The sequence below is a fragment of the Cynara cardunculus genome, unplaced genomic scaffold (genome assembly GCF_001531365.2).
Source record: "Cynara cardunculus var. scolymus isolate 2C unplaced genomic scaffold, CcrdV1 Un_Scaffold_4412, whole genome shotgun sequence".
NCBI lineage: Eukaryota > Viridiplantae > Streptophyta > Magnoliopsida > Asterales > Asteraceae > Cynara > Cynara cardunculus.
The window spans coordinates 7,076-32,675 of NW_020201886.1; the positions used below are offsets into that span (position 1 = coordinate 7,076).

The window sequence follows — 25,600 nt, forward strand, 5'->3', positions numbered from 1 at the left end:
AATAAATTACTTCATTATAAAGTCTAAATTAAATTATAAATAAAATATTGAATTAAAGAAATTACACAAAAAACGAACAATTTAAATAGTAAATTTGATACTATTATCGATATATATTTTTTCTAAATTTTTGATGATATTTTTAAATTTATATTTTGGTCAAAAATAAAAGCATTATCGTTTTTTTTTTTTTGAATAACCTGGATAACCAACCCGCTATGCGAGCCGACTAATCTCAAGGAGACCATCTGCTTTGTAGATAGCCCGGAGTCGCCACAATTGAACCTCTGTGGCCACAAGGGGATTTTTATTCCTCATTGGATTTGAACTTCAAACCTCCTGGTACTTTTCACCTTTGGAGACAAACTCAAACCAATCAGGCACCACCCTTGTGGTTGCATTATCATTTTCTTAAAACCACTAAAAACCGTATTATATTGACGGAGATAAATAATAAAACGAAACATTAAAATTGAGATATATCTCACTATATGTTAGGATCCAATCAATGACCCAACAATATATTACGCGAGCATTCTTCTAGTATAAATAATAATAAAAACTGAATTACACCAATCATTGTTCTACGTTTAAGAATACATCACTAGAAAATGCTATAAGAATACTGAACGTTTAAGAATATATCACTGGAAGATCCTATAAAGTTTCTAAATCTTTTTTGAATGATTAACAGATAATTTAACAAATTATTATTTTACATGAATTGTTTAAAGTCGACAGTTGCATAATTTGATGGGAAAATTAATTGAACCGGGCCATAAAAAATTCTTCGCTCGATGAAGTGGAAAAAACTATGCAAGATATGGTAACAAATGGGTCTTAAGATAATGTTTGGTATGCAGACAGGATATGGGGACTGAATATCCAAAGATTAAGAACAAATAATTCTTTTAAGAATTATTTTTTTTATTAACCTGGATATCCAACCCGCTATGCGAGCCGACTAATCCCAGGACGACCACCTGCCTTAGATAGCCCGAAGTCACCACATTTGAACATACATGATCACAAGGAGATTTCATGCTTCCCGTAAAAGATTAGGCATAGATCTACTTCTCAACACATTGGAATTCTATTTGGCATAGATCTACTTCTCAACACATTGAAATTCTATTTGAGTAACTATTTGCGATATCCATTTTGGTTCAAACGCACAAGTTAATGCACTCTTTCCCTTGTTTGAAACCCAACAACATAAATCAAAATCATACACGAATATATACGTATTCATATATGAATAAACATATAAGCACACAAAGTAACAATATTCTTCACATATATAAGTACATGTTTATATGTGAATACAAATACATATATATGAACAAAGTTATAAGACAATCAACATCAATGAGACGAGAACGTAAGTGCAATGTAGAGTATACAAAAATGGTTAATAATATCAAGGTTCTAAATGACATGAAGTATAACATGGCAGTAAGGTCAAGCCTTAAGCCTTACAAGTTACATCGATGCTAGAGTGTTTTTCAAGATGTACCCTAAGGAGGCAATACACACACATACACATACAGAGGAGGGATATTTTGCAAAACAAAATACTTGTATAAACCGTGAAAACCATCGATTTTAATGTTTATTTTAGTGGAAAAAATTCATGAAATTGTTTAATATGATAAAATTCATTTCATGATGAAATGTTTCATATATTTTTGTTTCTACACAAAAATTAAATTGTTTCATTATTTTTCATTTTGATAAAATTTGTTTACTAAAATTAATAAAATAAAGATGATGATGTTCATAATTATTGGAAATGAATATTTGAAACAAGTTCATCATATTAAACAATCTCATGAAAGTTTTTCACTAAAATAAAGAAAGAAATCGACAGTTTTCACGGTTTGTACAAGTGGCTTGGTTTGGAAAGTATCTGATGTGGCGAAATCGTAGGTGTTCACACAGTGGGCACAAAGTCCCCACAGTGGCGGTGCAAGTGTACGCCGACACTATGATCGCTTCAAGTAATAAAGTGGTAAAGTACCAAGATCGTTTCCACAGGGACTGGACTTACTGAGAATCAGAGAGTTTCATGAACTTCTTGAGCATGTTTCGGTTTGAGAATAAAAGTTGAGTTTTGTTTGAGCAAAGCTTTAAAATACGAAATAAACCTTTGAAATTAAAAGATGGGTATGGGTGTAAGTTTCCCTTAAGAAAATTGCAAGAACAGTTTGGTCAGAAACTCATGGGACTTATATAAGAACTTCAATCTCTTGAAAGTGAATTCTTATATACTGTGCCCACAGAATGCCCACAAAGCATCCAGTTTTATCAATCTTAAACTTGCCGAATTAGCTAATAGATAAAAAGATATATGGTTCCACTAGTCTAAATATTTATACTCAAATCTCTTTGTAATATAAACTCGACTAATATTTGAACATTAGCTAAAAACATGCAGAATCCGTATCTCTACGTGATTATCAAAGACTCTCTCAAATCTTTATGCATCATCTAAGCCGTATTTCAAATCCGTCCATTTTCTGGATCAATGATCTAATATTAACACTTCAAAGTGATCAGCTTATCTGCGTTGAGCTTAAGTCCCGACTTAAATGACCAAGCTTAAGAATTAATAAAAATGGCAACACCCAAGTGCACCTTCAAATTCTTAAGTTTGACTCACACCCACACCCAAAGGGGTGATTATCTCATAATAAAATTATAAAACATAGAGGAAACAGAAGAAGAAAAATGCATAAGAAATATTTGAAATGAAATTTCACTTAAACTGTTGCCCACAGGGGGCATACAATGCACAGTGGCGAGAATTAAAGACTAAGTACGAAAATAAAATTAAATGCAGAAATTAAACTTGTTCTACTGCTCTAGAGCTTGAGAGAGAATGCGCCAAGGTTGCTTGGCTGAATTGTTGATGTATTGATGTATTCCAAATGAGAGAAAAACATCAATATATAGTGAAAAAGTGAGAACCGGACAAACTCTTCGCCCAAAGAAGAAAGTCTTCATTGACTAGAGGGTAAAGACCCCCCATCACTTCTTGTCTACTTTCCAGGCCTTGTCACCTTTTTTGAATGGTTGAAAAAGGTAAAGTTACCTAACCCTTAAATTAAGGAAATGGTAATGATGCCATTTTCATTAAAATAATGGTAGGATTACTTTTAAGACGTTTTTTAATCCAACAAGGTCCATTCTTCTAAATAATTCAAGAATTTCGGATCTAACTTCAGAATTAAATCCCTTTAATACCTAGGAGAACCAGTATTTGAATTTTCTCCAAATCCGTCTTGAGGAAAATATGTCATAGGAAGAATGTGAGCAGAAAGTGGGCATTATACCAACAACAATGGTTTTTCAGAAAATAATCAAATTATTGACATTTCATCAGCTCTTAACATATTTTGAACCAAAAATACAGGATAGGAACAAAATGGATACAAAAGACACAATAACATAAGGATATTGAACAACAAATAACTCTCACAAATTGAGAGTTATCAGTATCCCTCCCCTAAATATACATATATATACACACACACATATGTATATATACACACACACACACACATATATATATATATACATACACACACACATATATATATATATACATACACACACACATATATATATATATACATACATACACACACCCCCATATATATATATATATATATGTATATATATGTGTGTAGACACACACTTGTATGTTAGTGTTTTGAATAATAAAATGGAACAAATTAAAGTAATAAAACTAAAAAAGAAAAAAGAATCATTGATGCTAAATATATAGAGTTTATAGAAAATGATATCTAAGGTGCAAATATAAGATTAAATCTTTTGAATCTCAATTCACTACTTCAATTTTCTAAGAATTTGTGTTCGACTCTTAAATTTGTGTATGGAATGAGAGGAAGGTGGCGTTTGGTTCGCAGAATGTTTTTGGATGGAATGGAATCTGTTAACGGAATTTGACTTTGAAGGAATTGGAATGGAATGTTGTCAATTTTGACCACATGTTTGGTTGGCAGACATTGGAATGGAATTTGTTAAGAAATTGGAATCTGTTAAGAAATTGGAATCTGTCTGTTTGGTTCACAAAATATAGCTTTAGAATTGGAATAAAATATTGATAAAAGACCACAATGCCCTTTTTTGAAAATTTAAATTTTTTTAAAACTAAAAATATTTTAATAAAATAATTATTTAATATGTAAAACAATATAAAATACACAACCCAAATATAACCATAAGACAAACGACGTTACTAAATACACGGTGGTCGACGGTGGTTCAGATCGATGGTGGTCCACAGTGGTTCAGATAGTGGTGGTCCGCAGTGATTCAGATTGATAGTGGTTCAAATGGAGGTGGTCAACGGTGGTTCAGATAGGCGGTGGCGGTGGTGGTTGTTTAAATCGATGGTGATCGACGGTGTCCGATGATGATGCAGATCGATGGTGGTCTGCAGTGGTTCAAATGGAGGTGGTCAGTGGTGGTTCAGATAGGCGGTGGCGGTGGTGTTTGTTCAAATCGATGGTGGTTGATGGTGTCCGACGATGATTCAGATCGATGGTAGTCGTCGATGGTTGGCAGTGATATAGATCGGTGGTGGTCTGTTGTGATTCAGGTGACGATGGTCGGATATGGTTCAGATCGATGATGATCAATGATGGTTTAGACCGGCGGTGCTTCATATTGGTAGTAGTTGGCGGTGGTTCAGATCGATGGTGGTCCGTTGTGGTTCAAATGGCGATGGTCGACAGTGGTTCAGATCGGTGATGTCAGATGATGGTTTAGATTGGTAGTGGTCGGCAGTGGTTCAGATCAGCGGTGGTTTAGATCGGTAGTGGTCGGCGGTGGTTCAGATCAGCGGTGGTTCAGATTGGTGATAGTCGGGGTGGTGGTCAGCGGTGGTTCAGATCGGTGGTAGTCGGTGGTGGTGATCGACGGTCGTTCAGATTGGTGGTAGTCGGGGATGGTTCAGATCTGTGGTAGTCGGTGGTGGTTCAGATTGGTGGTAGTGGTCGACGGTTCAGATCGATGGTGGTGGTCGGCGGTGGTTCAGATCGGTGGTAGTCGGTGGTGGTGGTCGGCGGTGATTCAGATTGGTGGTAGTTAGCGGTGGTGGTCGGCGGTGGTTCAGATTGGTGGTAGTCAACGGTGGTTCAGATCTGTGGTCGGCGATGGTTCAGATTGGTGGTAGTCAGTGGTGGTGGTCGACGGTGGTTCAGATCGATGGTGGTCGGAGATGGTCGACGATGGTCATATTGAATTTTATGAGATTAGAGTATATTAGGTTACGAGCATATTTGGTATAATGAAGATAGAGATCCATTCCATCAAAATATCATGTAGTTGCTAAAGAATGTTAAATTCATTTATTTGTGGAATTTGTAGAATTTTGAAGATTCCTTTCGTGAAAAAAAATGAACCACACGAGGAAATGAAATTTGGTCAATAGAATTCAACATTCCAATTCCATCAGATTTCTCCATAATCTGCGAACCAAACGCCACCTAAGTATTTACCTGTTTAGACTCTTCTTGTTAAATTTCATTTTTATGTTTATTTAAGTCTTAAGTCTCATGTACAATTATTATTTATCCCATAAATTATATATTATAAGGTTTCACACCCTGCAAAATAACGCGCCATAACGTGTTATAATGGAAGCCAAGCAAGCCTTAAAGTAAAGCCACAAGGCTTAACGTGAGGGCAAACCAAGCCTTTTACGCCATACGTGCCATAACAAGTTATTTATGAATAATTTGGGGAAAACCATGAATAATATACAAGAAAAAAGGTACTACGTTGGCCAAGAAATCTTGCAACTTGTTTACAAAACGAAAACAAACCAAAAGAACTCCTAATTTATATTTCATACTTGAATACAATGTAATAAACTCACTACTGTTTATTTATTTCAGTGTTGTGATGATGAACTCGTATTGTGCAAACTCAAGTAGTGAGTCAATCCTCAATAGTCAACACCATCCCTTGATATGATTAAGGCAGCATATGATCCATGATATCATATCAATCATAGGATGGTTACAAGCTACAATGACGACCACAATAACAAATTAGCCACATTTTACATGCTTATAACAAACGTGATCGCATCAATCAGCATGACATCACCTTCATCGTCTAAAACAAACGACCACGACGAAATAAGACACATCGTTTTTTAAAATATGTAAATATTACCCTTCTTAATTAACTAAATGACAAATCTACTATCAATAATAATAAAGAGTACTGAATTTCTTAATCTCATGATTAAGGTAGTAATGAAAATAGACACTTACTTTTGAAAGTAGAACAAATTAAAAAAACAGTGGACAATTATTTTGGGACGGAGAAAGTAGAATTAGAAGGTGATTAATAATAGGATGACAAAAGACCTTGTCGACTCAATTGTACGATCCGTTGACTTCAAAACTCACAAAAACGTTTAATTAAACACACTTAAGGTTTTTATTAACAATATCTATCCCATCTATCAACAACCTGGATACGACATGACCATTTGTTATTTTCGTGGAATCATGCGACTCAAGTGGATTATGCAAAGAATTGAAAGTTAAGCAACAGTCAAACGTGTGTAAATTTGTTGAAATATTACCGTATAATTAAGGACCACATATAAACCTAACAAATAAAAAAAACCCATATATGTCACCAAGATGTGGGATGTATGCAGACCTGACCTCTATCTCAAGAAGTAGAGTGGTTGTTTCCATAAAGACCCTCGCCTTATGACCTTGTCAAATTAAAACCCTAAAGCCTTGCACAATTCTTCCACCCGCCTATCTCACTCCCAGCCATTAAATCAGTTAACTCCAGTTTCGTTTGTGTACCAAATGCACCCTAATGCCTTGTTATTTGTTCATCACAATAGGGACCATCGGAGCCGATGATGGAAAAAGGTACATGTTTTGAATTATATAGCCATGGTAAGCAGTATTGATATGGGCTAGCACTAACCAAAGAATATTAGATAGCCTGCAAATTTCATAATCTAAGGCCAGAAAGTTCACGCTTTTGATATAGGTCAAACAAACCAGTCAACGTTAAACCTTTAAAGTCTTGGAATTTAAAATCTTACTCTATGAGCCACCATCGGATCAAAGAAGAAACACTAGCGGAGATCTCATAAAGTGGCATGTTTTTCTTACCGGGATATAGTTAGACCAGAATCAGTCAGCTTTTTGACACCATGGCTTCCAACTTCTGCAACCACTTTATGTACTGATTCTGCTCCTTCTTGTGTAGGTGGAATAGAAGGAAGCTGGTCAGACTTTCCCCAATTCCTCTGGAGATCAGATACTGCTTCAGCTCTAGTTGCAAAGCAGGGTCCAAGCTCCTGCAGAAAATATGAAAAATAACACCAAATTCGAATTTGAATCCAAAAATTCAATATTTAATCCTACAACTTATACGGCCTGTTAAATAGTTAAAACTTCTAAAAAGTATCATAATAACCTCAACTAAGGGACCGTTTACTAAACACTTACTTGGTAAGTGCTTAACGCATAAATTTCCTCATCGGATGAACATGAGAAGGGCCAAGAATCTTACCGGGTAAGAGCGATGAGAAGGATGGAGAGTCTTACCCGGTAAGTGAGGATGACAACTCTTACCCAGGTAAGCGCTTACCTAGTAAATTGTTGCATTCGATATGCTTTGGTGTACTAAAATCTTACGCATCTAAATAAATTATAGTGTTGACTCCTATTGGTAAGCGCTTACCGGGTAAGCATTTGGGTAAACGGCCCCTAAGATTATAATCATTTCCACTTTAGCTTCAAAAACCATTATACAAGTTCCCTAAGTATGAATTTTTTGAGATTTTTGCAACAAGAAGTTGCAAGCTGAGTACAATGGTTACATATATCAATCACTCGATAATATAATGCTGCACGATTTTGGGTTTATATATGTAGCTTATGTATACCTGTAATCATTATGTACAAGAGAAAGGGGGTCATATATAGGTGTTGCACAAAAAGGAAATTAGTCATTCGAATAAATATTATACTACCTCAATCGTATAAAAATTGCAACATTTCTTATTGGAATGTAAACTGCAACATTTCCCTTTTGTAGAATTCTTTTTTATGTGATAACTTCTCCATCTAATCATTACATATAAACAGATTGTACTGATTTGGGTTACAAGATTCCTTATTTTGCCATTGTTGAAGGGTATAATGATATATTTAACAATAGTAAGAAAAAGACTTGAGCATCTACTTGATTTAAAATCTCATTTCTAACTTGTATGGTTCACATTCTTCAGTAACTTTGAACTATGTCCCAAGTCAAATGTCACAATTCTCATGGGATAAAGAAAGCAACTAAATCTCTACAACTGATTAAACAAAAGGGCCATTTACCAACAAAAATTGGGTAAGCGCTCGCCAGTAAGAGTGTTGTCCGGGAAAGCGTTGACTGAGCAAGAGAGCATTTCCTTCTTTAATGAGTCAGTATCTCGTCAACATCAGGTGTCAGTGAGAGTTTAAGGTAAACAACCTCGCCTCTTACTGGGTAAGAGTCTGTAAGAGGGGTTCAGCATTTGGTAAACATCCCCTAAGTTTGGCTCTGAATCTATATCAGAAACACAATCATGGATCAACTTCTAGCACACCCGCATACTATACACTAACCTTGCTACTGATTTGTCACAGCTCAGGCAAGACTGACAATAAGATTCTAGCAATGAGTAATGGCCATATTTCCCACTAATAAGAAGATATATAAGTACCAGTGATAAAAACAATTCCAAAAAACAAGTACTATGTGAAGCTTCTATTGTACAGGAGTATTCCTTTGTTCTATCTATCATATGGCAAGAGAATCCTATAGGTAGTGTTTGATACACAGACATGATTGGATTGGACTGAACTGGATAAGACAAGAGGATAGGACTGGACAGATTTGAACGGGACAGGATTGCACAAAACAAGTTTCTGTCTGGTGTTTGGTATGACTAGGACTGGACGGGACAAAACTAGACAAGATGCCCCCAAAAGTTATTTGATGATATAATAGTTATAACTAACATAAACGACGTAAATAATTTAATAATTTAATTGGTAAACCATTTTACACAATTTTCATATACATAAATACATACATATATAATAGTATCAAGTTTGAACGAAAAAATTGATATAATTGATGGTAGTTCGAAAAAACCCGATTCGTACAATGAAGAAATTATGTTTTATTCGGTTTAGAAGATCTTTATCAATTGGCGGAGGCACGATGAAGATTTTGTAACAACAATGGCTGTGGAGGTAGAGACATTGGTGATTGGTGGACGATGGTGCGTGAAGATGGTGGATGGTGGTGGTGATGGTGGTCAACAGTGATGGAAGAGGTAGTTGTGGCGGATGTGGTGGTAGTGAGCAGTTGTAGTGGACTGGTGGGAGCCGATGGTGGTGATGGGTAGTGGTAGTGGTAGCCGATGATGGTAGTGGTGGTTATGGTGGAGGTGAGGTGGCCACGATAGTGGTGGTGGTGGGGATAGACGGTGGTGGTGTAGGCCGATGGTGGTTGTGGAGCTGGTGGCAGAGGTTGTTTTAGTAGAGGAGTTGGAGGTGGCCAACGGTGGTAGTAGTAGTGGCAATGGACGGTGGTGGTAGGTGGCCGACGGTGGTTGTGGTGGTGGTGGTGGTGTTCAGTGGTTATGGAAGTGGTGGAGGAGGTTGTTGTAGTGGAAGAGAAGGTGGAGGTGGCGAAGGTGGCTAACAGCTGGCGCGACTAGCGATGGTGACCACTAAAACAAATACCATATTAAGGTCTATGTTGTTAAAATCGCGATATATCGGCGATATATCGTCGATATATAGGCGCTATGTTGGACTTGGGGAAAGAATCGCTGGTGAAATATCAGTCCCGATAATATCATCGATATTTACCGATATAAGCAAAAATCGGTCCGATATACCGATTTCTCTATAAGACAAATATTTAGGCTTTTCTATCATTCTATGTTGGGCTTAGTTTTTTGGGCTCTTTATTTGGTCACATATATTAGGACTCAACTCTCAGGCTTCTTCAGTTCACAGTTCACGCTCACGGTCTCCTTCATCTTCACCCTTATTCTCGGTCTCCTACATCTTCACGCTCATGGTCTGGCTTCTTTTCTTTTCATCTTCACGGTCTGGCTTCTTTCTTTTCTTGGTCTCTTTCTCTTCTCGGTCTCCTCTAGTCTACTTACCCAGTTGATACAGCCACAACAGCAACTGTGTTGAATGTTGATACAGCCACAGGTCTTCAACAGTAACTGTTAATCTTGAACGAACGAGACTCTTGTTCATGTTCGTTCGTTTAACTAAACGAACAAAAAATATTGTTTATGTCCATTCATTTATTAAATAAACGAACTTCCCGCCGAACGGTTTGCTGAACGTTCGGTTCGTTTACAGCCCTACATACAGGTCCTTGTCCTCTCCTCGTCCTCAACACAGCCTCCTGGCTCCTCGTGACTCCCTCAACTCAGCCTCCAAAAGTCTCCTCCAGGTCTTATGTCCTAACTCCTAACACCCCCCACTTAATTATTCTTATTTGACTTAGTTAGAACCTAATTACCATAATTTACTTATTTTTGTTGTTAAAGCTTAACTAAAGAAAGCAATGGAAATTAGAGAAGGGGGTCAATCTTCAAGGGCATCTGTGACCCCAATTACTACTAATATTACTTCATCAAACGCGGGTACAAAATGCATCAATGGCTTGAGAATGGGGGGGTATGGAAAGATTCAACCAAAAAAATAATGTATGGTGTACTTTATGTGATAAAAAAAATGAGTGGGGGGATCACTAGATTGAAAGAACATCTTACTCACACCGGAAGTAACGTGAGTGGTTGTCCTAATGTGAGTAACAACATCAAAAAAAGAGTTCTTGCATCAATTAGTGAAAAGAATAAGAAAAAGAAAGAAAGAAATAGAAATGTAGAAATCCTCCGACAATATTCGGTTGAAGTTGATGATATTGATGAGGATGAGCAAGAAGTAGATGGAATAGAAATTATCGAAGGAGGAAGAGCACAAGCCGGAATGCCACCTCATGGTTTGAAAAGAAAGCCCGCTAGTGATGTTCGCGAGCCTCTTGATGCAATGTTTGATCCCGATTATGCCAAGATAAAACAAGCCACTTTAGATAGAAAAAATCCAATCAAAGAGAAGTTAAAGATAGCCGCTTGGAAAGAGTTTGCGGTTTGGGCATATTCGGTTGGGTTGCCGTTCAATGTCGTGCATGATGAGAACTTTCAAAAGTTCATAAATGTGGTTGGAGAGTATGGAAGAGGTAATTACCACTTCAAATTTTGAATATATTTCTCAAAGGTTAATTACTAAGTACTAACTTTATTCCTATCGTTGGTAGGCATGCCGGCTTCAAGTTATCATAATATTCGTGTCACACTGTTGAAAGATGTACTCGAGGACACTAACAAGTTTGTGTATTCCTTCCGTTCACATTGGAAGAAGAGTAAATGCACTACTATGTTCGATTTTTGGATAGACACAAAAGGGAGAAGCTTGAATAATTTTTTGGTCAATTGTCCACAAGGAACAATATTTTCGAAATCAATTGATGCATCAGAGCATGTGAAAGATGCTCAATTAATTGTACAGATGATCAATGAGGTTATAGAGGATGTCGGAGAGGAGAACATCGTGCAGGTAACAAATATTCTATCTATATTAACATTATTCTACACACACACACACACACATATATATATATATATATTAAAGTAGTGACTAATTGTTTTTTACTTATACTAGTTTGTCACCGATAATGGGTCCAACTTTAAAGCTGCGGGAAAAATCTTGGAAGAACAACATCCTCAGATGTTTTGGACACCATGCGCAGCACATTGTGTGAATCTTATGAAAGATGTCGGGGAGAAAATCCAAAGATTAAAAGTGTGTTAATTGATGCAAGAGCGATAGTGGTTTATATCTATAACCATGAAAGGATTTTGAATATGATGCGAAAGCTTACTAAAAATAGGGCATGTGTTACAAGGTTCGCAACATAATTCTACACCATTCATGAGAACCAGCATCATCTCCAAGTGCTATTTGTTTATGCACGATGGAGGAAGAGTAACTTTGCCAAGAAAGCCATAGGAAAAAGAATTGAATGAATAATAGCTAAGCAAGAGTTTTGGGACAATATTTATCTTGCTTGTCAGGTATTGGCACCGTTGGTTGATGTTGTTCGGTTGGTTGATACTGAGGAGAAGCGCGTATGGGTTATATATACAATGCCATGGAAAGAGCTAAAGATCAAATCAAGAAGAACTTGACTGGCACCGTTCATGAAAGACTGATCACTAAAGTGTGATCAATGATTCAAGCACGATGGGATGACCAACTCCATCATCCTTTGCATGCCGGTATAATTTATAAAACATCGCTATGTTTTATTTATTTAATTTTTAAAGTTAATACAATTATTGGTATTAACTTTTAGTATATTTGTGGCCGGATATTACCTCAACCCCGCAATTTATTATGCACAAGATTCAGAAGTTGAGAATAATAGATACATTAAGAGGGGACTATACAAGACAATTGACCGACTTGTGCGTGATGAAGAAAGAAATGTACTTTACGAATGGAACTTAATCAATATGTCGAGACATAGGGGCAATTTGGATCCGCGGCTGCCATAAGGAATAAAGCTAAAGTAGCACCACGTAAGTATGATACTAACATCCTATTATCATATTATATCCTATTATCATACTAACATCCTATTATCATATTATATCCTATTATCATACTTACGTGGTGCTACTTTAGCTCTATTCCTTATGGCAGCCGCAGATCCAAATTGCCACTATGTCTCGACATATTGATTGAGTTCCATCCGTAAAGTATCATTTCTTCTTCATCACGCACAAGCCGGTCAATTGCCTCGTATAGTCCCGTCTTAATGTATCTATTATCCTCAACTTCTGAATCTTGTGCATAATAAATGGTGGGGTTGAGGTAATATCCGGCTACAAATGTACTAAAAGTTAATACCAATAATTGTATTAACTTTAAAAATTAAATAAATAAAACATAGCAATGTTTTATAAATTATACCGGCATGCAAAGGATGATGAAGTTGGTCACTTCTTCGTGCTTGAATCATTGACCACACTTTAGTGATCCGTCTTTCGTTAACGGTGGCAATCAAGTTCTTCATGATTTGATCTTTAGCTCTTTCCATGGCATCGTATATTGGAGATGATGCCAGTTCTCATGAATGGTGTAGAATTGTGTTGCGAACCTTGTAACACATTCCCTATTTTTAGTAAGCTTTCGCATCATATTCAAAATCCTTCCGTGGTTATAGATATAAACCACTACCGCTCTCGCATCAACTAACACACTTTTAATCTTCGAAATTTTCTCTCCCGACATCTCCTATCATAAGATTCACACAATGTGCTGAGCATGGTGTCCAAAACATCTGAGCATGGTGTCCAAAACATCTGAGGATGTTGTTCTTCCAAGATTTTTCCAGCAGCTTTAAAGTTGGACCCATTATCGGTGACAAACTAGTATAAGTAAAAACAATTAGTCACTACTTTAATATATATATATATATATATGTATGTATATATATATGTGTGTGTGTAGAATAATGTTAATACTTAATATAGATAGAATATTTGTTATGCACGATGTTCTCCTCTCCGACATCCTTTATAACCTCATTGATCATCTGTACAATTAATTGAGCATCTTTCACATGCTCTGATGCATCAATTGATTTAAAAAATATTGTTCCTTGTGGACAATTGACCAAAAAAATAATCAAGCTTCTCCCTTTCCCGTCTGTCCAAAAATCGGACATAGTAGTGTATTTACTCTTCTTCCAATGTGAATGGGGAATCCACAAACTTGTTAGTGTCCTCAAGTACATCTTTCAACAATGTAACATGAATATTATGATAACTTGGAGCCGGCATGCCTACTAACGATAGAAATAAAGTTAGTACTTAGTAATTAACCTTTGAGAAATATATTCAAAATTTGAAGTGGTAATTACCTCTTCCATACTCTCCAACCACATTTATAAACTTTTGAAAGTTCTTATCATGCACGGCATTGAACGGCAACACAACCGAATATGCCCAAACCACAAACTCTTTCCAAGCGGCCATCTTTAACTTTTCTTTGATTGGATTTTTTTCTATCTAAAGTGGCTTGTTTTATCTTGGCATAATCGGGCTTCAACATTGCATAAGAGGCCCGCAAACATCACTAGTGGGCATTCTTTTCAAACCGCGAGGTGGCATTCCGGCTTGTGCTCTTCCTCCTTCGATAATTTCTATTCCATCTACTTCTTGCTCATCCTCATCAATATCATCAACTTCAACCGAATATTGTCGCAGGATTTCTACATTTCTATTTCTTTCTTTCTTTTTCTTATTCTTTTCACTAATTGATGCAAGAACTCTTTTTTTTATGTCGTTACTCACATTAGGATAACCACTGAGTAAGATGTTCTTTCAACCTAGTGATCCCCCCACTCATTTTTTTATCACATAAAGTACACCATACATTATTTATTTTTTTGGTTGGATCTTTCCATACCCCCCATTTTCAAGCCATATCGCCATTGATGCATTTTGTACCCGCGTCTGATGAAGTAGTATTAGTAGTAATCGGGATCACAGATGCACTGGAAGATTGACCCCCTTTTCTACTTTCCATTGCTTTCTTTAGTTAAGCCTTAACAACAAAAATAAGTAAATTATGGTAATTAAGTTCTAACTAAGTCAAATAAGAATAATTAAGTGAGTGGGTGGGTGGGTGGGTGGGTGGGTGTTAGGACTTAGGAGTTAGGACATAAGACCTGCAAGAGACTGTTGGAGGTTGAGTTCAGGGAGTCACGAGGAGCCAGGAGGCTGTGTTGAGGACGAGGAGAGGACAAGGACCTGTATGGTTGTATCAATTATCAACACTCAAGATTAACAGTTGCTGCTGGAGTGCTGGTTGAGGAACTGTTTAAGACCTATGGCTGTATCAACATTCAACACAGTCGCTGTCGGTTGCTGCTGTGGCTGTATCAACTTGGTAAGTAGACTGTGAGCGTGAAGATGAAAAGAAAAGAAGCCAGACCGTGAGCGTGAAGATGAAGGAGACTGTGAGCGTGAACTGTGAACTGAAGAAGCCTGAGAGTTGAGACCAAATAAAGAGCCCAAAAAACTAAGCCCGACATAGAATGATAGAAAAACCCAAATATTTGTCTTATAGAGAAATTGGTATATCAGACCGAGTTTTTGCTTCAAAATATCGGTAAATATCAGGACCGATATTTTGACCAATATTTCACCAGCGGTTTTTTCCCCACGTCCGATGTCCGATATATCGCGATTTTAACAGCATAGGATTGGATAAACATCTAACCAGTAAAATATCGTTAAACATGGCATGATTGGACCTCTAAGTATTGATTACATAACTGGCAGAACCACAAAACTTTATGTAGCTCTTTAGTGTGAAGGGATGTTTTGTCAAATCACCAAAAACAAGGAATGTGGATTTGAAGGCTCTAGAAAGTACGAAAATGGCCTTAATATGCATCTGGTCCATCAAAACCACCAAATTGGCTTTACAACCTCCTTGACCGTGTAGCAATTGGATTATTGGTACCTAGTGAGTTACCAAAGGTGATTAATAGACAAACGGTAGAAAAATATCAACCTTGCTGTGGGTCTAGGTGTGTAGCAATTCCTAAGATAAGAATTGCATATCTTGAGTTGAGTAGGAAATTGTAAGATCTAAAATGCCAAGTTTGGCACTCTAGTTTTCTCCATAATCTACATGTGTCTAGGAAGGAGGGGTGCTTCTTTCACTTATTGAATACCCGTATCAGATTTTCTGGGTGTAATTCTATGGGGGCACGACAAGCTGTACATCCCATGCATCTTTAATCGTAACTTTAAACAATTGACCATGAGTTCATGGAATAAAGAATTGGCATATGCAAGGGTCATTTAGTGAAAAAGAGATGAAACTCTCTCTTTTCACCTAGCTGGTTCTGAGACATTTTTCTCACTTTTAGCCCAACTGCTGACTCTGTTCACTGTCTTCTTTTTGCATGTTTGCACACTTCTCTTTTCATGTGCTCCTGTTTCTCTTCAAAAAAATTCGCAAGCGGGATATACTGGATACGTTTGGTTTGGTTTACAAGACTGAAAGTAGCCTATGAATATACATATACATTGTTTTCACATGTGTCTGTGTTTACAAGTTTAGAGGGAAATCACTAAGCTAATTCCTTCTCAGTATGCTCAGTAAGCAAGGTTTTAAGGGTTTGAAAGGAGCACAAGTATCTGAACTTTATGGATTACATGAAATTTGAGCTATCACTGATGATTTCAAGTGAGAAGAAATGAGGTTGTGATTTTAGCTATTAAAACACTTGACAATGCACAATTCCAGACTGAGAAATAATGACTAGCTTGAATGCCGCAAGGAACTGATGCTAACCTAACAGTCACACATTAAGTCGGAACAATCACCATCAAATAAGTGAGAAAGGTAAAGAGGTAGCACAGGTTTTAACAGCGAAGAAAAGATGTAGAAGAGAAGAAAGAAATAGCATCACATAATCCTTGGCATTTCTTGTTCTAGGAAAATAGACTATTGACTATATACTATGTTGGCATGGGACATTGTGAAACAATAAATTATAAAAAGGAAGCTAGATAAAAACATTATTTTACTTCCACTTTTTTTTAAATGTTACATACATTTGAACATTTTTTTAGTCAATGGCATACTCATACTTTCACAGGCATGTCAATTATATCATTTTCATCTGATTGAATCAAATTATCTAACATTAATAGTCAATTTGGGAATGAGGACGAATCAAAGAATAAACTAATAGAGATAATCTCAAAATCCCAACCATTAATTGATAATTTATGTTACATAATATGATTTTAGACAAAAATGATGTAATTGATAGAATTATGACAGTATAAGCATGTAATTGGAAAAGTGCAATGATATTTTCATCTATTTTGCCATTGTACAACCACAAAAGAAGTTAAACGAAATTTTTACATGAAAGCAACAGAAATGTACCAGAACACAGGTCCTCTGTATGCTGAAGAGCCCAAATTGGTAGGTGATTTCAGATAATAGGCATTCTGAATATGGAAGTCAATTTTATCTTGACCATTGTCTAGAACTTTGCAATCAAATTGTAGTATAGAGCTCAATCCAGCCTTCTTGATGCATACCTTCATCTCAGCTTCCTTGGGATAACAATCATCTCCTAGAAAGGTTTCCTCGCCTAGCAATGCAGAAATAGCAAGCTCCTCATCAGACCCACAATTTTTCCGCATGATTACGTCTTTGGAATGTGGTGAATCCCAATCCATCACAAAATCTCCCAAAGATCCAGTTTCATTCTGAATTCATATCCATGGTGGCGAATGAATGCATTAATTAGTTTCCATCTTGAAAAGAGCCAGTTCTGCATGCATGACACCCCATACGACAATTACAGATAATGTGCAAGCATATCGTTAGTTATTCAAAGATTCCTAATAGTTCATTGATGGGTTTATCTCCTCTTTAAACTGATAAATTCCTAAATTAAATTTTTGGCGTGCACATATGCATATAACAAGAATTCCTTGTGGTAACCAAAGCTTGCCATTATGGTGTGGCACCACCAGACCACGACCATCCATACTCTAATCAATTTTTATAGAAGTTAAATAAAGTGATATTTGGTACCTAGTATCCACACGATGGGTGAACCTTATCTTGAATGGCTCAACCTGCAGAAATATAGTTTTAAACCAGTTCTCTACATTCTCCTTCTCTCTCTCTCTATCTCTCTCAAGATCAGTTTTCTCTCATAATCGAGTTCTATTTTCTTCTCCTCCATCCCACATGGGAAAATGCAGGAAATTACTTTAGTAGCATTCTCTATTTTCTTCGATTAACCCTTAATAGTTAAGGTCTTTCTACAAGTCCAGAAAATTTTGAGGTATGGGCCTACGGGGTCACCTACTTTGGGCTCCAAGGAACAAAGATGCAAGTTAAGGTCTATACTTCCACCACCATTTCATTTTCCTGCTTTTGTAACCTTAAGTATGAAATAGATAGGCTACTAGCACTTTTCAGATACGACAGTGCATGTAACTGACCAACGGTCTAAGGAATTTCAAAAAAACTACAAATGAAAAGATAAAAATGATATAAACAAGCAGAGCTTCACGATGTTGGTGTTCTAACCGCTCCCGATAATTTTTACATACTACTATTTCAATCACAACTACCCAACAATGTGAATAGCCCCATATAATACATGTTCAATTGAAGCCTTATACTTGTTAAATAATTTACGGAGTACATAGAACAATATTAGTGTAATCCAGCAACCCTATTTTAGAGTTGAGATCATTTGCTTTCCACAATTGTGGCAAACTAGGACTTAGCTAAGATTTCTCCACACTGTAGTGCTATGGATGTTGATTATGATAGGAAGTGCACTTGTTGACATGGTGGCACACTAGCACTCAGCTATACGTCATAAAATGCAACATATATCAATAGCAATTAACAAAATGCATAGAATTTTTCAATAATTTTTTATAATATCTTATATATGTATGAGTCAAACAATCATAAATCTTCAATCAATCAAGAATTAATGATCTCTACAAGTAGTGAAAATAGGTAGTCATCAGAGTGCAGTGCTTTATGTCAATTAAGAAGCCAATTAAGAACAGCATATCCCAGAGGTTATTACGAACAGTAGAATAGAATCATTGAAAATCCAATTCAATTCATTGCAGAAACTAGTTTACGACATATGTGAATAAGAATTGGGAATAGAAACAGTTGTACCTTGTAAGGATCATTAGAGAGCTCATGTCTGATCTCTGATTGCAAGACTTTGAGCAGTTCTAGATCTTGCAAAGCCCTCTTACCCTTTAGCAACAATGTGGTAACCCTCGGCATTAGTGACCTTTGATCCTTATTCTCTGCCACCTGTATTCTTTTTGGCAGCTAACATGAACACACATCCAAAACATAAGATAATATAGGGGCAATGGAAGAAACAGTCAAAATAAAATTCTCTGCAGGTATTTTCTTATTTATATAACAGCAAGAGGAGGGAATCGTGAATGCATTGATTCACATAAACAAAGAACATGGATCCTCTTGACATGATCTGAATATGTTAACAAAACTCCCAAGGAGCTCACTCTATCGAACTATTGCATGCCAAATTGGAAACAAACTGGAATCAATCTCATTCATACGACAAAAAGAAAGGGATCGGAAAAAAAAAATCACACAACAGGCCACCCAAAAGTCAACCCACTCACCACTTATTTAAAATGATAAATTGCAAGGTTTTTCACATACATTTAATCTATCTGATCAATACTAAAGACCAATCTCACCATTTACCAATTTATAAAGCTTCGAATCATGTGACTTCAAAGGGAAGATCTAACCTCATAAAAGTATCAATTGCAGTGAAATTGTTGCGTTCCTCAAAAATCCCTAATTTGATATCAAAAATACTAATCCAATCAATCTGTTCGTGCAATTCTAAGCTCTGTGTGTGCGTTTTGTGACTAAAAGAACGAAAAAAGAGATATAAGAAGTGAAATCCATAGAGGTGGTACCTGCTGCTGTGCCGGCGAGAAGAAGGCCGCCGGTGGTGACGAGGAATGAAGACTTGTTGAAAACGAAAGAATGCGGGGCAAAAATGGAAATATGGGAAGATTTGTCTAATTCCGATTCAAGATGGTGAAAATAAATCTTCATAAAAAAAGATTACATAAAGATTAAAAAATATATATTTATTTATACTAAAAATGTACTTACAACGAGATATATCTTAATTTTAATGTTTTGTTTTATATTTTGGCTTTATCAAAGTTATAATGCGATTTCATGTGCTTTTGAGAAAAAAGAAAATGTTTTCATTTTTGAATGAAATATGAATTTAAAAATATTATAAAATTTTAAAAAAAATAAACAATAATAGTATCGAATTAATTATTTAAAAGTTTTTTTTTATATAATTTCTTTAATTTAATTTTGTATTATAATTTAATGAAGTCTAAAACAAACAATTTATTTTTGGTTTTAATAAAATATTTTTTTTTAAAATAGTAATTAAATATTTTGTTAGAACTTATTATCTTAATTATACATATTCAAAATGATGTTTATCAAGTATTTTATTATGTTTATCAACAATTAGTTATACGAATTTAAACCTGGAGCTTTAATAAGATGTATTTATGCACATTCTACTTGTAATCTTAAATTTTAAGTAATATGTATCAATAAACAATATTTTATACATAAAAAATTGTTTTTAAAAGATTTTTTCAAATACTTTATAACATAATATAGATTTTTAGTATGGTATCAATTATATTATTTATGCTTGTTTTTAAAACATAAATTATGAATGACGTAATCAAATTCTTCTCTCATATTTTCCCCTTAAGTTGGCATATAGGGGCTGTTTGACAGTTGTTGAATGGTTTAGTGCAAAATGATTAAGTAGTCAGAATGATTAAGAGGCTCTTATGATATAGTGCAAAATAAAATATAATTGTTCGATAATTGTTTACAATGGAATTAGGGTGTTGAATGGTTAAGGGAGACTTATGATACAAAATCATTCAGAGGGTTTTAGAACCATTAAAAGGCAGACTTTTTTTTTGCCAAACAAGATTCACCTCTTAAATATTCAGAGACTGCCTCTTAATGTAACTATTAGAGTTGGTTCATCTGAACCACAACACTTTATTTACATATTTCGTTATAGAAGAGATATTTTGGTCATTTTAATGATTTTTTTTATCTTGTACCCAATCAAAATCCCAATGGATTAAAATCATAAAATCGATTAAAAAATGTGTTTCTACATATTTTTTTTTTAAAGTCATAAGAGGAAGGGACCATAGTATATGCGTCTTTGCAAACCAAAATTGGAGATGGCTAAAGCACGGTCTTAGGTTGGACCTGGACAAGCCTAAATCGATCCCGTTCCAAGATTTTTCTATTGTAACCGGACCAGCCTCAAATTGGTCCCAACTTTTTTTTCTTCCAAAAATCAATTTGAACATATAAAAATTCGTATTTGAAAATTGTTTTTGGACAATATTTAAAATCTTTAATTGAGTCATTAAAATACATTTTAAATCTTTTTTCTACAAAAATATCATACATGTTTTTATAATTACGATTTTTAAAATTTAGTATTGAAACACTTAGAAAAAACTTCAAAAAGAACTTTAAAAACTATGAATTTTTTTGAAGTTTTTTGGTAACCGAACTCATGTCGTCGATCCATAATTAGTCCTTATTGGTCCCAATCGGTCCTCATCCAGTCCTAAGCTGATCTCAGTCCCAGGCCAGGTCGTGTCATGTCTATCTCTAACCACAATAATCATTTCGTAATTTTGAAACTATATGAACAAAAAGTGTTATTTCCAACAAACAACATGGACCAAATTTGTAGATTACTCTTTATTTTAACTAATTTGATTAAAGTTTAATAAAAAGATATTTGCAATTCATATGATTAGGAGGGCATGATCACTATTTAGACATAATTGACAATTCATTTGTAAATTTGTGTAATCAAACAAAGTAAAAAATAGATATACATACGTGTATATATATATACATGTAAAAGGAGTGTATGAGAAGACAAGTTATGATGAGAAGTGTAAAAAGATATATGAAGTCTTGATTACTTTTACTCTCATGCTCACTCATAAACGGCGTTTCAGAAGATAATTTATCAGAGTGCATCTCATTATTGTTGACATTTAGTTAGGATTGATCTTGATGCATCTCGCTTTCCATCATTTTTTTTTTTCTTAGCGGAATCTAACCGAATATATATATATATATATATATAGAGAGAGAGAGAGAGAGAGAGAGTTGTGAGTTATTATGCAACCATTTACATTTGTACAACTAATACAACTCAATCTCAACCATCAATTTAATTTGTTGGATATGTGATTTCATAAAAGTTTAGAGTATTTTCTAATATAAAGTATTGATCATAATTAATGAACTTTAGTTATCTTTCATAAATATTCAAATCATAATAAATGAACTCTCACCATTTCTATAAATATCTTAATTGATTAGATTACATTGGTTGTATAAACGTTTAAAACATTATATATATATATATATATATATATATATATATGTTAATCAAATTTGCATGTAAAAGTGTAGGCATGTATTTTGTTAGGAGTGGATAAAAAACCCTGACCATTATGTAAAAACTAATATTTAAAACAATGTTAATTGATGAATTTATAAGAAGACACATGAATGCAAGATTTCGGTTATGCCCCCTATTTATGCTAAATTAATTACAACATAATTTATAGTATATAGATTATTTAATTGTTATAATTTGAAAGTTTATGATTTTGCAACCAAATTGAGTTCCAATCTATTTTTTTAAATGGAGAAAAAAAATCTCAATATTTAAGGCAGTTTATGACAACTTTTTTTCTTTAAAACCAGATATTATTATTCGATGAATATATTTAGATTTTATTATAGGGATAAATAATCCTACCAATAATAGGTACGACCTTATTTTTGAATCCGGACATCATCCACCTGTCTTTGAAATATCACAATTTTCTCCTCCAACAATGACATGAGAGTTACATCATTAAGGGACTGTTTGGTAATTGCTGAATGATTTGGTGCAAAATGATTAAGAGACTCTCATGATATAGTACAAAATGAAATATAATTGTTTGGTAATTGTTTATAATGAAATTAGGGCGTTGAATGGTTAAGGGATGCCTATGATACAAAATCATTCAGAGGGTTTTAGAACCATTTACTTCTTAACGATTCAGATACTGCCTTTTAATTGGACTATTAAGAGGTAAACAAACAACCCCTAAGTCGTTGGATTTTAACGGTATCCCAGGTATCATTAAGTACCATGCTAATGTTGGAGGACTATTATGTGAACTATTGAAAATTTGAGGGACTTAGAATGGACTTTCAAAAATTTATGGGTTCATATCGAATATTCACTTATATCTCCTTCATAAACCCTAACAGTGGCAATCCATTGAACCCTAATCGTCTCCTAGAACCATGCTTTATCCCAACCCTCCACCCTGCTTTCAATCTTTCAATGGAGTTCGTTGAGTATGAGCCAGAATACATCCCAGAAGCCGTAATGAATTACTATTCATGTGGCGTTCAAGTAGGCAGAAGCAAAACTAACAAAGATTTGATATTGAAAGCCAAAAAGCATCTCTCTGCAATTGGTTGGTCTTTCTTCTACATCTGTAAGAAACCCGGCCGTCGAGAACTCCGGTACCGTTCTCCGGCGGGTAAAACTTATTGTTCTCTTCGATCAGCATGTCAAGATCACATTGACCACCATCAAGATGATCATGATCTTGATTCGTGTTGTTCCAAGACTGAAAGCTTTACGGAAAAGAAAACGAAATTAGAGAAGAACGATGAGTTCTTGAGAACGAGTCGGCCCCAGAAAAGGATTCAAATTGAAGATGATCATGATCTTGATTTGGGTTGTTCCAAGACTGAAATCTTTACGGAAAAGAAAACCAAAGTAGAGAAACACGACGATTTGAGTAACAGTCTGCCCCAGAAAAGGATTCGAATTCGAGATGATCATGATCTTGGATCAGGTAGTTCCCAGATTGAAATATTTACGGAGCAGAAAACTCATCGGCCCCGGAAAAGGATTCGAATTCAAGATGTGGAAGCCTCTTATTTCGATCGAAAAAGAGAAGAATCTGGTGTGGATAGTAATGACGATGTGGGTATCGTCGAAGATGACAAAAGTGCTGGTTTTCTGAGTGATCGGCCTGGAAAAAAGATTAAGCGATTGATGGAATATTCCGGCAAGAAAAAGAATGAGTTTAAGCCCAAGAAACAGATACGAAAGATGGCAGATTTGTCTACTCGCAGGAGGTGCGTACTTTCGATGCTAATCGAACGTAAGATCGTGTTCCAGGGTTCGAAAGTGGCGTATCGTAGCAGAAAAGACGGTCGAGTGATGGCGGAAGGGCGAGCTTACGAAGATGGTATTCAGTGTGATTGTTGTGGTGAGTTCTTTTTGCTAAGTAAATTCGAAGCTCATGCTGGAAGTACATATCGTAGACCAGCAGCCAACATATTTTTAGACGATGGAAGGTCTCTTCTCGATTGCCAAACTCAGTTAACACACGAAAACGAACCAAAATCAACAAAATCGTGTGATCGTGAGACCGGCCAAGATGATTTCTGCTCGTTCTGCAACGATGGTGGCGAATTGTTGTTATGCGATTCATGTACATCTTCTTTCCACGCATCTTGCATTGGATTGAATGGAGTTCCTGATTCAGATTACTGGTTTTGCCCTTCTTGTTGTTGTCAGATTTGTCTTGAAGATCAGATTAGTTTATTCACTAATGAAGATAGCCAGATTAAGTGTAAACAATGCGCGCACTACTTCCATACTGATTGCCTGAGAAAAAAAGGGGTTTTGGTCACTTCTGATACTGTTAACTGGTTCTGTTCGGAGAAATGTGAACGGATATTTTCCGGCCTAATAGGGATCGCCGGAAAATCGATTTCGTCAACTGTGGCTAACCTGAGTTGGAGCTTACTGAAGCTTGATAACGATGAACACGACAAGAATTTATGTACAGAAACTTACAGCAAACTGAACGTTGCGTTAAACGTGATGCATGAATGTTTCAAACCCTTGAAACATCCGAGGTCCGATGGTGATGTGGTCGAACATGTCATCTTTAGTAGATCTTCAGAAAGGTCGAATTTTAATGGGTTTTTTACGGCGGTACTGGAGAGAGATGAAGAGATGATTACGGTGGTTGCAGTGCGGGTTCACGGTTGTAAAGCGGCAGAGATTCCACTTGTTGCCACAAGATTCCGGTACCGGAAAATGGGGATGTGCCGGATTTTGATGGATGAGATCGAAAGGATAATGAAAGAGTTGGGAGTGGAGAGGCTTGTTTTGCCGGCGGTTCCCGAAATGGTGAGGACTTGGAAGGAATCGTTTGGGTTCAAAGTGATGGATGAAATGGAACGATTAAAACTCATTGATTGCAAGTTTCTTGATTTTCCGGGAACGATAAAATGTCAAAAAATCCTCGAGAAAATGTGAATATGTTAATTATAGTTGGTTTTTTTGGATAATCATATTTGATTCGATTAATTAATACTTAATGATTGATTGTTATAGAAAGAGTCTTGAAATTATGTGTTGATGATTCTTTTGAAATTAGTATGATATTTTGTTAACGTTTTTCATTAGAATTTTATTAAACTATAAAGCTACTTGCACAATGCAACGAGATACGTCTTAATTTTAATGTTTTGTTTTTTTGTCGAGGTCGATGTTATAATACAGTTTTATGTGATTTTAAGAAAACGATAATGTTTTTATTTTTGAATATCACTACTAGAAAACCAGGTATCAGCGACGACTATCAACGAGGGAATTTTTCCCTCGCAGATCAGCGAGGGATCAGCGAGGGAAATGA

The 25,600-nt window shown here is 35.5% G+C and overlaps 2 protein-coding genes across 8 annotated transcripts; one reads left to right on the plus strand and one right to left on the minus strand.

Moving 5' to 3' along the window:
• Positions 1–5,777: 5,777 nt before the first annotated feature.
• Positions 5,778–19,770, minus strand: LOC112504033. Of its 7 annotated transcripts, XM_025108001.1 has the most exons (6): positions 19,694–19,759; positions 19,520–19,568; positions 18,903–19,053; positions 17,124–17,452; positions 7,182–7,369; positions 5,778–6,058 (listed from the first exon to the last, which is right to left on the minus strand). In XM_025108001.1, exons 2-5 carry the CDS (start codon positions 19,522–19,524, stop codon positions 7,207–7,209), a joined length of 648 nt encoding a protein of 215 aa, XP_024963769.1. In that variant the 5' UTR covers positions 19,525–19,568; positions 19,694–19,759; the 3' UTR covers positions 5,778–6,058; positions 7,182–7,206. The 7 variants fall into 7 exon arrangements, with proteins under 7 accessions (XP_024963769.1, XP_024963771.1, XP_024963770.1 ...); XM_025108003.1 differs by lacking the exon at positions 5,778–6,058 and having other exon boundaries at positions 7,026–7,369; positions 18,903–19,046; positions 19,694–19,765; XM_025108002.1 differs by lacking the exon at positions 5,778–6,058 and having other exon boundaries at positions 7,026–7,369; positions 18,903–19,064; positions 19,694–19,765.
• A 3,321-nt stretch (positions 19,771–23,091) lies between these two features.
• On the plus strand, positions 23,092–25,221 carry LOC112504032 (increased DNA methylation 1-like). Its single transcript, XM_025107999.1, has one exon. It carries the CDS (start codon positions 23,092–23,094, stop codon positions 25,219–25,221), a length of 2,130 nt encoding a protein of 709 aa, XP_024963767.1.
• The last annotated feature ends 379 nt before the right edge of the window (positions 25,222–25,600 follow it).

Coding starts and splice junctions, on each gene's coding strand:
- LOC112504032 (XM_025107999.1), top strand. CDS start 23,092: ATGGGTTCATATCGAATATTCACTTATATCTCCTTCATAAACCCTAAC.
- LOC112504033 (XM_025108001.1), bottom strand. Junction 17,453..18,902: donor TCTCTAATGATCCTTACAAG/GTACAACTGTTT, acceptor ATATGAATTCAG/AATGAAACTGGATCTTTGGG. Junction 7,370..17,123: donor TACAGAGGACCTGTGTTCTG/GTACATTTCTGT, acceptor TATTTTCTGCAG/GAGCTTGGACCCTGCTTTGC.